Raw genomic sequence first — 17108 nt, 5'->3', positions numbered from 1 at the left:
CTGATTCAGGAGTATTCAGCCTAATCAATTTGAATTTAATATATACAACTAAAGTTTTTATACAAGCAATAGTTAGCAGTTTTAAAAAGTGAATTTATCCAAATCCGCTGTGGGCTTCATATACTAGGGAATTTATATGAAATATAACTGACATGTGTGCAGGAAAATTACACTATACTAACTCGAGTTGTGGGAGAGAACCATCTTAAGAGATAATTTCTTTCCTAACCTGTTAGACTAGAATAGCATCACTAACTTTGAGGTGAGGTTTTTATACTTATGTCCACATCTGTTAAAAATCTATTAAAGTAGGAAATCTGGGCTGCATAAATGGTTCACTGCTCAAGAGCCCTTGCTGCTCTTCCAGAGAACCTAAGTTTGGTTCCCAGCACCCACACTGGACAGGTCACAACTACCTGTAATTCCAGTTCTAAGAGATCCAATGCCCTCTTCTGCCCTCTATGGGCATTTGTACTCACGTGCAGATACATACACATTAAACACATCTTTTAAAACTATGAAATCATTTGTTACACTGTACTGCTTTTTTTTTTCTTCTGATGTTAAAGTTGGCTTAAATAAAATTTAGGCTAATCTCTTAAAGTTAACTTTGAAAGAAGGAGAATTTGTTCATTGCAAAACATTGTTACTCACTGTTGGAAGCCAGGATGCCAAAGATCATCGTAGCATTTCTTCTTACAATTTTGTCTTCATGGGTAAGCAGTTTGGTCAAGGGCTCCACAGCTCCAAGTTCAAGGAGAGTTGCTTTATTCTCCTCACCTGACAGACACCACAGGTAAAACAAGACCATGCATGAATGCCTTCTGTCTCCTTGGAGCTCCGCCTAGTGTTAGCCCAGAACAAACCTGGGGTTCCAGTGCCCCGGACATTCACTTCTCTCTCTGCCCTTCACATAGGATAGAATACCTTGACTAATCCTTTCAAGTTAAACAAATCTTGGGCTCTTCACATGAAACTCAGTTGTTGGACCTAATTGGCTAGTGTTTTCTTTACAAATTCCTCATCCATGTTCAAGAGACATACTGAGCTGAAGATTGCCTCTTTTTTTTTTTTTTTTTTTTTTTTTTTTTTTTTTTTTGGCCAGCTCACAGTTTCTGTTCACTTTTTACTATTGTTTTCTGTTCCATCAATTTCTTTTCAGATACCCATTATATTTATTACTGACTTTGAGTTTAATTTTTCCTTTACCATTGCTCTTTCTTAAAGAAGAAATGCAACCATTTCTTTGAAACTTCTAAAAATTGACCTTTGGGCATGTGAGTGTGTATTTTGCATGTGAGGGCATGCACATGGATAGAAGTCAAAGAACAGCTGGCCTCTACCTGAGGGATGGCCTCTACCTGAGGGATGGCTTCTACACGATGCCCAAACTCAGGGCAGCACTTTTGCTCACCAAGCCCCCTCTCTGACCCTAACGTGGTACAATACATTTTTATCTAAACACCCATTTAACAGCACTCTCTACATTTTTATGGATTACTTCAATTCTCACTTTTATCACCCATTTTCTTTCACTCATGAGTTACACAGGAGTGTGCTGCTCACTTTCTGAGTATTGAATGATAACCCGGAATATCTGGTATTATTGATTTCTGACGTGATTCCTCTGTGGTATGGAGATACATTTTTGAATAGCTTAGAGTCCCTTAAAGCTTGCTTCGTCCAGTTTTATGCCCCACAATGCAGTGTACTGAGGTAAGTATTCTGTAAGATACTCTTGAGAAATAATGTTCACTCCACAGTTCTTTAGCTCTGTCAATACTGGGTTAAATTCATCAGTATTGATGGTCAAATCTTCCATATTCTTAGACTTGCGGTCTATTTATTCTTTCATTTATTGAGAAAAGGGTCTTGAATCCTCTCTCTGGGGAGCGTCTGTGAGTGCTTATCCCTCCTCACAGGGATTTGGAAGGTCCTATTTTAGGCCCACAGCTAGGGAAGATTTTCTTTAGGCCTTTGATTATTTGACCTCTTTATCATAATGAAATGACCTCTGGCTCCTTTTACCGTTTACTTTTCTTATATTATTATTACAACCACTCCAGGTTTATTTTGATTAGTCTTTTCATGAGATATCTCTTTTCATCTTTTATTTGAGCCTTTACATTCTAAGTGTCTTTCTTGAAGGCAGCATGTAATTTGCTTTTGATTTTTAATTCAATAAAACAGTCTCTCCCTGTTGTTAAATTTTATTTTAACGGAATTTTATTCAGCTGTAAAGGAAGATGAAACTATAAAATTAACATGAAAATGGACAGAACCAGGAAACCTTAAGTGAGGTAAGCCAGGCTCAGATGCTCTCTCTCTCTCCTCCATGGATTGTAGCTTCTAACTGTTAAAAATGCACATCCAAGGGGGAGGAACTGTGAGTAAAAACAAGGAAACCAGAAAAGGGCCATTGAGACTGCACAAGTGGAGGTGGAAGGGAGGGGGATGGGAGACAACAGAACAGAGTGGAAATGGAGAATACTGGGGGTGAAAGGCTACTGTATGGAAGGGAGCATGGAGATGGGGGTGGTGGCGGCCTTGACATTAACTCTTCTTATCACTGCTGTTTGTACACAGGGATATTTATTTTATACTTCAGGTTATGATCCAATGCAAGTTTATCTTACTGCTCAAACGGTGGCTCTTTTTGCTCCTGTGGCATTTATTCTTGTTGGTTGATTAAATAAATGAGTGAGTGACCAAGCGAGTGAATGAGAGACGGGAAAGACAAGGGTATTTACTATGTACCCAGGCTTGCTTTTCATCTACAACCCTCCTGCCTCCACCTCCCAAATCCCGAGATGACAAGCATGTGCCACCGTGCCCGACTCCTGGTCTAGATGACTGTTCTGTGCTGTGACCGACCCTTGGAACCCGAGTGAAGCACCAGGGAGGCACACTGCCTTCAAGTGGGCACTGATGTCATTCACACGGGAAGTAAGCTACAGACTAGTGAAGAAATGCCTGGTATGTAGTAAACAGGAATGAGATAGGAAGATAAACTGAAAAGATCCAAACCTTTCAAAGCAAATTTATAAATGGCTTCGCAAGCTTTGGCTAAAATCTCCTCCTCTGGAGAGTTGAGCATTAGCACCACGGTGGCTGCTTTTTTGCTTTCAATTGTGAGTGGGTCGAACTGCAAAGCAAAACGAAGAGTAATTGGGTTCATTCGTAATTCCTAAATGTCACATAAAAAGGAACAGAGGCTTAAAATTGAAAGAGGCCACAATCCTGCAAAAGGATGTGGTCATGGCCCAGTAGGTGAACTGGAAAGTTCCTATTTCAGAAAGAAATCCCTGGAGCTAAAGAGATAGCTCAGTGGTTAAGAGTACTGGCTGCTCTTCCAGAGGACCCAGGTTCAGTTCCCAGCACCCACATGGTGGCTCACAACCTCTGTAATTCCAGTTTCCAGGGGGTCTGATATTTTCTTCTGGCCTCTGTGGGCACCGCATGTATGTGGTGTACAGACACACGTGCAAGTGAAACACCTATACACAGAATAAAATGAAAGAAAAAGTCTTAAAGACCACCAGCAGCCCTCTGATTCCCAGAGAGCCGCGGGAAGGGGAGAAAGAGTCACAGATGCGGATTCTCAGCTTGACTCAGACAAGTTGCTGAAGCTTCTAGAATGCTGCTTCCTTCTGTGTTCTAGGGATAAATGCACATATCTGGAGTAATCAAGGGAGGGCTAGGGAGGTTATGATGAAGCACTTAGCCCATTGTCCGGCACATCACAATATGCTCACTAAAATAAATATGTATTACTATTATTCTAAGCCCTCACACAAGAATCCTTTAGTACATCTGGTGCCCTGTCTCAACAGTCAATGTGTCCATTCCACCTACCAGACTCTTAATAGAAAAGCAGGAATAACATATGTGAAACAAGAACAAGGATGAAAAATGGGGCAAATATATATAATAGGATACAACCTTGAGTAAGTTCCGGAGAAGGGTAATGGGAGCATAGCACAGAGGAAATCTGTAGGACTCTGAGATTTGTATCATGCTGAGTCTGGGCAATTCTTGTGTAGCAAAACCAAGCAAGACCAAACTTATTGCACCGGTGCTTTCTGTGGACAGGGAGCAATGAATTATGACACTGTTTTCTTCCATCTCCAGAGACAAATGGAGGGACGAGTTCTGTGTATGATGCAGGCAGATAGATTTCCAAGTGTTACTTGGTTCTTTGGGATGATTCTTCCTATCTGAACATTGCAGTATGTTTGGGAATATGAGGTGACGTCATTGTGTGAAACTGGGAAACTAAAAAGGAAAGGGAGATGGATGATGGAGGCAACTTAAAAGGATGTATCTGGAATGGGAAAAAAAAATCATACAGAGAAGAAAACCCTGTTGGATTTTTGAAAAAATATTACATTCTTAGTTTCTCTCTCTCTCTCTCTCTCTCTCTCTCTCTCTCTCTCTCTCTCTCTCTCCCTCCCTCCCTCCCTCTCTCTCTCTCTCTCTCTCTCTCTCTCTCTCTCTCTCTCTCTCTCTGTGTGTGTGTGTGTGTGTGTGTGTGTGTGTGTGTGTGTGTGTACGAAAATACATGGAAGGTCAAAGAACAACTCAGAGGGCAGGCTCTCTCCTTCTATCATGTGGATCCTGGGGATTGAACTCAGGTCATCAGGCTTGGTGGCATACACCTTTATCTGCAAATGCCTTCTGCCATATTGTAGGACAGTAGTGTCTCAACATTGCTAAAGGGTTTCTGTGTCTGAACACCCATGTAAAAAAGATGAGCCGGGCGGTGGTGGCGCACGCCTTTAATCCCAGCACTCGGGAGGCAGAGCCAGGCGGATCTCTGTGAGTTCGAGGCCAGCCTGGACTACCAAGTGAGTTCCAGGAAAGGCTGAGTTCGAGGCCAGCCTGGACTACCAAGTGAGTTCCAGGAAAGGCGCAAAGCTACACAGTGAAACCCTGTCTCGAAAAACCAAAAAAAAAAAAAAACAAAAACAAAAAACAAAAAACAAAAAACAAAAAAGTAAAAAAGATGAGTGCAGTAGTAACAGTCTGTGATCCCAGTGCTGGGGAGGCACACAGGAGGACTTTTTGGCCAAATCAATGCGCTCTGGGTTCATTGACAGACCTATCTCAAAAAACCAAGGGTGGAAAATGGATAAAATATCTGATGTTGTCCTCTAGCCTCCAAATACATGAACAAACATGCAAATGCATCTGAACACACACACACACACACACACACACACACACACACACACACACACTTCTGGCTTGATAGCAAATGTATAGTTAATGTCACAAGAAAACGCCATGTTTCCCCCAAGTAGTTCTACCATTTTGCAATCCCACCATCAATGTCCCTGTATCCAGTACAGTGTGTCTGCTTTATTGGGCCTTCTTTGTCTCTGCAATGCTTTCTAGGTTATGGATATTGACTTTTGGTAAAAGCATTCTATTTACATATTTCATCTTTGTGCGATAGAATAGCCCCTTTTCTTAAATTTCCTTAAAATTTGTGTTAAGAACATATTCTTCTTAAAAAAAATTATCACTATGAAATGTCCACCTTTTTATTTGATAAAAGTGTTTGTTCTGCAATTATATTTTGTTCGATATGCAGGCACTTTCTTGTGATTAGTGTTTGCATGGTATGCATGTCTTTGTTTTCACTCTTAACCCATGTATCCATGTATCCATGTATCCATGTATCCATGTATCCATGTATCCATGTATCCATATATCCATGTATCCATGTATCCTTAAAGGTTTCTTTTTTTCTCTCTTCTGCTGAGCTCGCCTTAAAGGTTACTTGAGTGTTGTCTTTTCATCAAATTTGACATTCTCTCATCTTAAAAATACTTATATATATATATATGTATATATATACATATATATGAGAGAGAGGGAGAAAGAGAATTATTATTGATATGGTTGAGTTTTATTAACTATCTTGTTATCTGTCTCCACTTTCTCTAATCTGTTCTTTTTCCTGTCTTCTTTTTTTGGTAACTGAATATATTTTTAGCTTCCTATTTTATTTCCTCTAATGGTTTATTGATTGTTTTTCTGGTATGATTCACATTTTCCTTTTTTTCCATCCTTAATTATTTTTATTGGCTACCCAATATTGTGAAAACTGTGTAGTTGAGTGTATAGATCTTTTTCCTTGTAATGGGGATGAAAGGAACTCAAAGGATATTGGATGTTGCTATGGCGAGCACTTATCCTACACCTGGATCAACGCTGTCTACTTCAAGCTCATTTGTAAACCTTGCTGTGCAAATCCAGCAAAGCCTTTACCGTACGGCAAGGCTAGCCATACAGTAAAGGTCTGGCACTTCTGGAGACTCTACCTAACAATGCTCTAGAAATTCGGTAAGACTCTCTTATCAAAACTCTGATCCCCAGATTCATGCGAGCTCTAAAAACCATTCGGTTCATTGCTTTTTAGTAGCTCATGCATGTTATTTCTCATGTCTAGTTCCACCTAGACAGCTTAGACCTTCACATCTCCAGGGACCATTAACCAGACTTCTCTGCTGTTGGCCCTTCCTGGTTGGTTCTCTGAGCTATAGACTCCAGGCAAAACTTTCTAAACAAATCTCTCTTATTTTGAAACAAAAACCAATTTTTCTTTAGATACTACTCACCCTGTGCCCTTCCTTCCCTTCCATGGTCAAAAACATAATGAAATGTGACTTTTCTCCATTTTCTACTGGCTGCACATATCCAAGCTGAACTTAACTTTCATCAGACTCCAAAGAGACCACTTCTGAGGCTCCCACCAGTGACCACCACGTCACCTGCCACTGACCATTTCTAGATCATTTCATTTCTTTCCTTAATAACAGTTGAAGCTATGGGCCTCCGTGTCCTGTTGGGCCTCCTGAGTTCAGTTTGTGGAGTTAAGTTGGCTTATCAGGGTACTGTCTTTTGATATCAGGAGACCTAAGCCATCAGCTGGCTTCAAAGGGTACATTCTGTTACTGAAATCACAGGCAGAAGTGTCCAGAGTTTCTGTCCCACCTTCCCAAGGCTCCCTGACTGTCTGTCACAGCTCTAGACATCCTAGACGTCAAACAGTTTCCCAACATTCCAGCTGCCTGTTCTTCCCACCAGCCCACACTTGGGACAGACTTAACCCCCATTTCAGATCTTTAATTTTCTAATATAACTCGTCTTCTTTTCTTCTCTCTCTCCTCTCTCTGTATGAGTGGTGTGTCCTTGTTAGTGTGAGTGTATCTGGAGATGTGTGGTGTGTCCTTGTTAGTGTGAGTCTGGAGATGTGTGGTGTGTACATGTTACTGTGAGTGCATCTGGAGACCAGGGTGTGACATATGTGTCTTTTATCAATCAGTCTTCACCTTTTTGTTCCTTTTTTGGGAAACAGGGTCTCTTACCTTGTACTAGACTGACTAGTCACTGAGCTTCAGGATCTACCTGTCCCCCTCCTCTCGTGTCCCCGACCCAGTACTGGAGTTATAGACGAGGGTCACCATGTCTAACTCCTTTACAGGTTCTGAGGATCTGAATTCAGGTACTCATGTTTGTGTGCCATCACCAACTGAGACGTCTCTCAAGCTCGCTTGCTCGCTTTCTTTTTTTCTTTTTCTTTTTCTTTCTTTCTTTCTTTCTTTCTTTCTTTCTTTCTTCCTTCCTTCCTTTTCTTTTCTTCTTTTTCTTTTGTTTTTTTTTACATTAGCTTCTACTTTGTTGCCCAGATTGTCCTTGAACTCCCAAACTCAAGCAACCTGTCTGCCTCAGCCTCCAGAGTAGCCAAGACTACAGTCATACCATAGAGCACTAAATTTCAATTAATAGTTGAATATTTTAAAGCTTGTTTTATGAGCACATGACTAACTTTTCAATGATTGCCGGTGAGCATGCTATGATAACTACAATCTTCAAAGAGGTAGAGTACATAATAATCCATTGAAGCATGAGTGATAAATAAGCACCGTTTAATCTCTCCTAGAGAGATTTCGTCAACACTGTGATGTGTTACTGTGCCTTCCAGCCATCATTAGGAACAAGGCAATATAGATTATGGGAAGCATAAAGGAAGATGGAGGCCATAAGAGCTGCATGCTAAAGAGCAGTTCTACGGTAGCAATGCCAGTGCTTGGCAGAGAGCGGAGGCACTTGGCGTGGTATTTGTTTCTCCTGCAGGGCCCACAGCATTATAGTAATTTTTTATTTAAAAAGGTGCTGAGAATGAAATGACGGCTGTAGCAGAATGCCACTCGACTAAATAAATAATTCTGAGCTGTAATCACATAGGCCATCTGCTTCCCCACGAGGTAGTCAGTCACCAGCAAGCTTGTTGTGAAATTACAATGTCACACTCTGTATAAAATGAACGGTGAGCCAAAATTACTGCAGAAAGAATGAAAGGAGGAAGAAGCACCTGGCTGAGCTCTGCTTTTTAAGGTCAGTCTGCTGAGAGGCCGGAGGAGTACAGAGACGGACTCACAGCACCTTTAAGGAAGTGCACCCATGAGAAACCATAGTCCCCCAGCTCAGTTAAGGAAATGCAGCCATGAGAAACCGCTGTCCAACAGAACTTCTGAGATAGAGATGTTCCTCATTTCGCCCTTCCGATATGGTGTTCACAGGCCACACCTGTTTGCAGTGCTTTCGTCCTTTCTTTTTGAGACAGGGTCTCACTGTCTAGTCCAGGTTGGCCTTAAAGCACTGATCCTCCTTCCTCAGCCTCTGGAGTCCTGATGTGGCAAGCACACACCCACTACACCTGGCTCCCATGTGGTTCCGGGGCACTTCGAGTGGAGGCTAGTGCTCGACACTACTCTAAGCACTTGATGCTGTCTAATGCTCATTATTGGGAGTGGGTATGCCTCTGAGGTGGGTATCATCACATCCTCCCTGTACCATATAAGGTCTGAAAATGTACCCAATGCACAACTGGGTGTAAGAGGGTGGTAGATTAGCTTTCATCATAACTCTATTATAAAGTATCATATACCTTGGTGGTCATCAGTGTGTGTGTGTGTGTGTGTGTGTGTGTGTGTGTGTGTGTGTGTGAGAGAGAGAGAGAGACAGAGAGACAGAGAGACAGAGAGACAGAGAGAGACAGAGACAGAGAGACAGAGACAGAGAGAGACGGAGACAGAGCAGAGTCCTGAAGATTCCTACGATAACAAATATTATTTGCTGCACTACATGCCAAACACTGAGAACGTCATATAATTTACTTTGGATTAATCATATAGCAATCCAAATGAGTTGGAGAACACAATTCCCATTTCAAAGATGAAGAAAACTGAAATAGTTTGGCCAAATTTGGCAACTTGGTCAAAGTGATTAATACAGTTTATAAGGAGCCAGCCGAGACTGAAATGCTCTAACTTGGAGGGCAGCTTTCTTGCGGTACTTTCCAGTTTTTGCAAGCTTGGGAATTCCTCATTGCTATTTGTACTGTCTGGTGACACACACATCAAACACACGTTTTGAAAAAAGACTCCAAAGTCAGTGTCATCAAAGGTGGTTTCCACTGCAACATCGTCTTTCAGTAACTGATTAAAGTAAGCAGATAAACCATGCATTTGGGAGTGAAAAGGGCTTTCTATAAGGGGCCATGTTGATGCTTAACATGTAGAAGAGAAGGAGCCAATGATCCCAGACTACTTTCTAACTGGAAAAAATGGGACATCTCATATCCAAGACCATCAGCAGATGCCATACAGAAGTATGTAAGCACTGTAGCATAACTTCTCCTTATTTTTAAAAATTCCCTTGGATAATTCATGTTAATGAGAGGCTAGTGAACATAAAGTTAAAGTGCTTAAAAGAACACAATAAAACTATTTATCCGTTAACTAGACTGCAAACATGCTATCTACATACTAGAAAAGCTAGTAATCGCTGTTTAATTGTGCTAATTATATAATGACAATGTTGTAAATGTTTGTTTATATTCTGTTAGGTTTCTCTGACTAATATTATCATTAGTCAGACTTTGGACTTCTGCCACCATGCATTCATGTACACCGTGGGACATGCCAAACTGTCAGAACAATTTATTTTTAAAACTGGTGGTTAAACTCTTGCTGGTATTTGCACCAGAAACTTACCACATCCTTAGGGGGAGGTTCGACTTCCTTCTTTATCTTTTTACCCATCCTAGAAAAGAAAGATGCAAAAAAATGTGATCTGCACTAATAAATTTGTCCATCCTCCATCTCTCAGTCATCCATGCCCTTGGGAGAAGGGTCGTTTCTTCGTCACATGTTTACCAATTAAAGCATGCAATTCATGAAGGAATTCCTGCAAGGGCACAAACTGTTTCATGTGTCCCTGTTGGAAGCACTGATTTTCAAAGAACTTATTGATAAGATTGGTACTGGCGTTTTGTTCAGTTTAGAAAGGTGAGTGCATTGGTGACCTAACTTCTGACTAAATGAGCACAGCACATTTACAGGCCACCTATGTTGGGCTTGAGATGAAGTCTTTGAGACCCACATGACATCCCACAAAACAGGCACGCGTGTCCTTTTTTGTATGCAACAATGTTCTGTATCTGCAGGTATCTAGCACGTGATATGAATTCAGTAGTATGAAAGTCATTAGTTCTATTTTTCCTGTGAGTAATGCTTTGGTGAAAGGAAGAGCAAGTTACCAAAGTCTCGAGAGAAGTCTCCGGATGTAGAAAATCCCTGGAGAGGGCCTTCAGTATCAGGGTTAGTTCAAATTGCTTGTCAGGAGTCAAAAGCTGCTCCTGCTCTTAGAGACACTGGGCAGAATGCATTGAATGTATTAAAAGGCTGCAAAATCACAGTAACTCAGAGGCTTTGAAAGACACCCATTCCATGTGAATAACATGAATTGTAAAGCCTATGAAGAACTTGGCAGGCTTATCCTATCCTGGGGTACCTTATGCCTTATCAAGTATACTAAAATGTTAAAAAAATAATACCCACATTCTCCATTAAATACAATTTTATATAAATATATTTTAGATTGATTTATTTTATGGGGGGTATTTTTGCTTTCATGTATGTGCACTATGTGCATGCCAGCTCCCCAGGAAACCAGAAGAGGGTGTTGCATCCCCTGAAACTGGAGTTACAGACTTGTAAGCCACAATGTGGGTGATGAGACCCAAGCATGGTCCTCTAGAAGAACAACAAATGCTCTTAACCACTGAGCCATCTCTCCAGCCTCCAAATTTCCATCAGGATTTGCTTTTTGAACTACTCAGCAACTAGTGTGGATATTTGAAAATTCTTACAAAGTGGGAAATCTGTCTTCAAATGTATGGAGATAGAAGATAAATAAAACACTAAAATATCAGTTTTCAATTTTCTTTCCATATATAGAGCTAGCATTTTTCTCAAATCACAGATATTCATGTATGCTTGAAAAGTGCATAGGCCCTTGACTTTGGGCCTGTTTCATCCAGAACATAGAAAGCATTCTGAAACACAAAGAAGCTATCATAGGGTAAGTTCATAGGTCAAGATAAGTTCATAAGCAATTCTAAGACATAGCAGGACCTGCTATGTATAGAATTATAATAATTCCTTCTGACAATCATTCAGGAAACAATTAAGTTATACACACACACAAAGTTGTTTGAAGTTATCTCAGTTGACCTCATACTAATGTCTCCTATTCCAGGGTGGTGTTTTGAACAATACAATAATGAACAGTGAGAAGGATAAAGACACAGAGCATTGCAATCATGGAAAGGGTCCTGGGCAACACCATGAGGTCAGAGGTGACTGATTTTTATCACTATATTGGGATAGCTCTTTGGGGGGGGGGCAGGAGTAAACCACTGGTATGGGTGGGAGCTATTAGCCACACACACTATTTTTTTTCTCATAAAGACTAGGTATTTCACTGTAGAGAATTTGGGAGACAAAGAATAGCACAATGAACAAAAGAAAATTCACCCAAAGACAAGCTCAGGTGGATTTGTGTTATTTTGATATAGTTCCTTTGTCTGTGTGTGTGTTTTCTATAGTGATTTTTACCATCTTTTCTGAATTCTACTGCCTATTGTCAATTTCCTTTCCTGGGACCATTTTCTTAAGAAATCCTTAAAGGGCAAGTTCAAAACATTTCCATCTCCATTTATCTTCCTGGCATCTTCAGTGGATCAGCATATCATTTAAATAATGCTTTCAAATCCGTTACTCATCTAGCCTCCCATTTCCAATTTTCTGGAATTACGGACAAGGCTGCAATGAATGTCTTTGGACATAAAAAAAATTCACCCACCTCTCAGTTTCTTTAGGAATATAAATACAGCTGGAAGATAACGGAATGAATAGGTACTAAGTTTATTAAACTGATTATGACAATGGATTTGGCTTAAAATCGTGCCTTTCATAGCCGCATTATCACCCCATTTGTCATTTGCATCCCCCCTTGCCGCCCCCTCAGTCTTTGAGCTTCAGATATTCCCATAGGCAGAAACTAGCTTTGAGCAGACTTAAAGGAGCAGAGGAAGGCTGGAGCAGGTAGGATCCTGCTTCAAGAGACACTTACAGTCAAGTGACAGGATCTCAGACCCTCACTTCCCTCTTGGAGCCTCAGGTTCGCCCCGTTAAGGGCAGAGTACCGCTGGTACCTGCGGGTGCTGACTGGGACAGCTCTTCAGGTGTCCCCTCCCTTTGTCCCAGCGGTTCCCACCTGTGCACTGAATGCCTCAATTGGCTGAGTCCTGGGTCTCTCCACCCTTTAGGGCAAGTGAACAACCGGGTCTGCCTTTACCTGCATGGAGTCCCTAGGAGCAGCGACTCCCTACATACTGCACTGGCCTCTGTGGGTCAGTGTTGTTCCTGGTTGCTAGGCGACACCAGGCTGCGCCTGCGTGCTCTGCCTGGAATTGGCTCTTAGCTCCAAGGCACCCATTGTCCAGCACCCCGGCGATCAATCCTGCAGGAACCATAATCGTGCCGGGAAAGACTAACAAAGCTCAAAATCTCCTCCTCTCCCTCCCTTCCTCATCTTCAGATATCCTTTCTAATGGCCCAAATAAAGAAGATCCTGTCCGCTCTCTTGCCCTCTGCCCCCCAGCCACATTCAGCAAAGAAGCCATCGATTAATTGGAGCCTTCCCTTCCTTACTGGTTCCTTCCGATGTTTACAGCCACCACAGACCAGGCCATCGCGTTTGGCCCTGCAGATAATGACTCTGGTTTTCCCTCTCAGCTTTTTCTCTTCCACTCAGATGTACCGGCCCTCCAGAAATCATCGTTCCGGACTTCCCTCCACTGTTGGAATAATCTGCAGCTTTCTTCGAAAACACAAGAAAAACCCGAAGCCTGGCTGCCCGTTCTATGCCATTCCCGCTGCCTTGTTTCCAACCTCTCTGCTCCTTTCCCCCAGCTTCTCCAAACTTCCTCCTCTAGCTTCTTTACACTCTATCTCATTTCCTTTCCCAGCAATGCTTTCCTAAGCCCCTTTCATCTGCTAGATTGGATGCAACTCTCAGAGATTCTTTCGTTTCTGCCTAACTCAGCCTGGCCCCGGGCAACCCCCAGAGAGCTCTTAGGAGACGATCTCTCCACCCCTTACACTTTGTAGACTCCATCTCCCACCGTCCTCCTTGTTACCTCAGCCCTAACAATGCTGGATGCTTCTTACAGTTGCTAATTTATTTCTGTACTCTCTTCCTACCATTTCAGTCACTTAACAACCAGATTGTTACGTTTTTTTTTTTTTTTTTTTTTTTTTGTTTTTTTTTTTTTGGTTTTTCGAGACAGGGTTTCTCTGTGTAGCTTTGCGCCTTTCCTGGGACTCACTTGGTAGCCCAGGCTGGCCTCGAACTCACAGAGATCCGCCTGGCTCTGCCTCCCGAGTGCTGGGATTAAAGGCGTGCGCCACCACTGCCCGGCCAGATTGTTACGTTTTTAACAACTATTTCTATCAAAGTATTTATGGTCTAATAACTCATGTGATTTCTATATGTTCGTTGGACCTTGACTAATATCTTACCCAATATAATTCATTAACTTCCTTTCTTCCAGCCCCCCATATTAAATAAATATAATAATTTCTCCTGTGCCTCACAAGAAAATAAAAACAAAATCAAGATTTCCTCCAGGGTCTAGCAAAATGACTCAACAGGTAAAGGCGCTTGCTGTGCCAGCATGGAGACCTGAGTTTGATCCCTGGAATGCACATAAATGTAGGAGAGAACCAACCCCATAAAGTTTTCATCTGACCTCCATATACGTGCTGTGATACATGCATTGACATTCCCCCCCAACACACACACAGAGGGAGAGAAGGAAGGAAAGAGAGAGAATAAGTAATAAAAATTTAGAAACTTCATTCATCTTCATCACCCAGCTTCCCATTATTACTGTAGCAAAATACCTGAAACAATAAACATAAAAAGGTAGACTTGTTTTGACTCATGGTTCTGGAGGTGCCGTCCTTTGGCTAGGGCAGTACATCATAGAGATGCTCGCCTCACAAGCTAGGAACCAAAAGTCGGGCAGAAGAGGGTTGCAGATATTTGATCACACTGTGAACCCTGAGATTGTGTTATTTACTGAAAAAAACCTGCTTCTAGTTATGGGGTGGCTCAGCCCTAGCACACACCTTTAATCCAAGAGCTTTCTGCTTGAATATTGTAAACAGGATTAAATAAAATCGATCGTAGGTTAAGAGGTAGAGCAAGCAACCAGTTGACAGGAAAAAAACCATAGAGCGTAAGAGGAACTCAGGAGGGTAGAGAGATGCACAGGAAGCAGAAGGGAGGGACATCCAGTTGGAGAAGTTTTTGTTTGAGATGTAGGAGAAAGCTCTCTTTCCAGGGCGCTGGGCAGAGGAGGAAGAAGCTGGGTGCTTTCTCTGCCTCTCTGAGCTAGCAGGTTTTCACCCCAGCATCTGGCTCCTGAGTATTTATTGATAAAATCAAACGACAGAGACTTAGTTAAAAACAATAGGGTCCCACCAGCACCCACCTCTAAAAGGTCCATGGGACCCTCCAATAATGTGCCATCCTGGGGACCAAGTTTTTAACCCATAGGCCTTTGGGGAACACTTATAAAAACCGTAGCAACCTGTGTCTCTTGCCACTCAATTATCTCTCTGCTCATGTTCATGGCTCTCCAGGAAAATAGCCTGCACTATATAACTCCACATTTTTAATTTTCCATTCAAGTCTGTCTTTTCCCCAGCACTAATACTGCCTAGATTCATAGGATGCTAATTATCTTTGTGTTTTCTGATATTGCTGTGCACATGACACTCTTAGCAGCCCCTTCAGGAAACTCAAGACTTTGGGTGCTGTCCCTTGATCCTTCTAGTTTTAAAGCATTATTTAAGGTCTTTTCTATACCCCTATACATGTTGCTATTTTTCAGTAACATGTTCCTGACTCTCTCCCACAGTGTATGCTTTCAATGGGGTGATCTCAATTCTACTTGTGACTTCAATTGCTGTCCCTTTCCACAGCTCCCCAACCAGCTTTGATAATGAACTCTAGGCTCAAATGTCCTTTACAGGCATCTTAAACAACACGATTCACCTAAATTCATAGTTTCCCTGGTACAAAATGTGTTCTTCCATTTGTCTAAGGCAATGACCTAGAGTCCCAACTCCTTTGGGGGTTGAACGACCCTTTCACCAGTGGTCAGATATCCTGCATATCAGATGCTTACATTGTCATTCCTAACAGTAGTGGAATTACAGTTATGAAGTAGCAATGAATATAACTTTATGGTTGGGAGTCACTAAACATAAGGAACTGTATTAAAGGGTCGCAGCATTAGGAAGGTTGAGAACCACTGGTCCAGGGGCACTAGTGTCCTCCTAGCTGCTCATACATAAAGCCTGACACTCATTCTCCTTTGTGCTCAGATACCAGATTCTAAGTTTCTCAGATTTACCTTTTCACTCTCACAGTCCATGCTGGGGATGTACAATCATCTTTTCCGAGGCTCATCTACAAACCTTTCGATATGTCTCTAGTCCTGGAGCCTCATCCTGGCTTCAGTGTTCTTTTCCAGGATGCTCAAAGTCACCCCTGGAAGATGCAAGTCTAATTAATTTTTCTTTCTCTTTGGTGTCTCCCTCTCCCTCCACCACAGGATGGCATGCAACATGATTGGCAATCAAAATTCTCAAATACACAGTGAGATTTTCTGCCCTTCGCTCCCTTAATTGGCCTGAACATCATTTACTAATTTTTCATATCTATCATCATAACTTCCTCCAGAAAGTCTTCATCAGCTCCTCCAGGCACCAGAAAACATTTCTTATCTTACACCATTGCTCTACGTTATGCGTGTGCTAGTTCCATTATTTTCACAGGACATTTTAAGCAGAGAGAGAGAGAGAGAGAGAGGGAACTCCATTTCTAAATGATCTTCAAAATGGACATTTGGTGAATATTTATCCTGAGCCAGAGAGTTATGAGTAACCGGGTTATGTGAGTCATTAAGTCTCACTCTAATCTTATGAGGTATGAGTAAAATAATAGGTGTAAGGTCATTTTTCTAATAAACAGCAAAGACAGATTTGAAGTTCGCTTGACTTCTGTTGCCAGGTCCTGAACTAACACATCATACACATAGGTCTTCAAAATACGGTATTACAACAAGTCGTAAAGAGATTTTTATGAAATTATTTAAACTATTGTTTTGATCTTTTCAAGACTTCCTCTTGGCTCAGTTTGCCTTTTTTTTTTTCATTTTCTGGTCATGTTTATTTAAAAACATGCAGTTGGTGAACTTTGGCAAGGGTTTATAGTTGTGAGAGCTACTGCCACCGTGAACACAAAACATTTCTGTCATCCCATGAGTCCTTCCCGCTTCTTCAAAGTCAACCCTCTCTCTCTCTCTCTCTCTCTCTCTCTCTCTCTCTCTCTCTCTCTCTCTCTCTCTCTCTCTCTCTGTCTCTCTCTCTCTCTCTGTCTCTCTGTCTCTCTCTCTCTCTCTGTCTCTCTCTCTCTCTCTCTCTCTCTCCTCTCTCTCTCTCCTCTCTCTCTCTCCACCCTACCGCCCTGGAGGCACTGCCTTCTTTCTCTCCCTATAATTTTGCTCTCTCTGGAATGTCTTGTAAATGAAGCCATACAGCACACGGCCTCCTTTTCTGTCTCGGCCCCTTTAATGGATCACCATGCTGCAGACCATCGTCCCTGGTGCCTCTTCA

General features: G+C 41.8%; 1 protein-coding gene across 5 annotated transcripts in view; it reads right to left on the bottom strand.

Moving 5' to 3' along the window:
* Armc3 (armadillo repeat containing 3) overlaps window positions 1–12798 on the bottom strand; it is an 84420-nt gene extending 71622 nt beyond the window's left edge. For 2 of the 5 annotated variants that reach the window (XM_059263656.1, XM_059263657.1), the window contains exons 1-4: window positions 12715–12798; window positions 10068–10116; window positions 3028–3145; window positions 655–780 (exon numbers count right to left, since the gene is read on the bottom strand). In XM_059263656.1, the coding sequence (XP_059119639.1) occupies window positions 655–780; window positions 3028–3145; window positions 10068–10115 (292 nt within the window). In that variant the 5' untranslated portion in view covers window position 10116; window positions 12715–12798. The remainder of the gene's footprint in view (window positions 1–654; window positions 781–3027; window positions 3146–10067; window positions 10117–12714) is intronic. The other 3 variants (XM_059263658.1, XM_059263659.1, XM_059263660.1) reach the window with 3 other exon arrangements.
* Between the last annotated feature and the right edge of the window lie 4310 nt (window positions 12799–17108).

This window comes from Peromyscus eremicus, chromosome 5 (assembly GCF_949786415.1).
Source record: "Peromyscus eremicus chromosome 5, PerEre_H2_v1, whole genome shotgun sequence".
NCBI classification, from domain to species: Eukaryota; Metazoa; Chordata; class Mammalia; order Rodentia; family Cricetidae; genus Peromyscus; species Peromyscus eremicus.
Note: the sequence above shows the minus strand (reverse complement) of the source record. Positions and strands in the feature narration are given on the sequence as shown.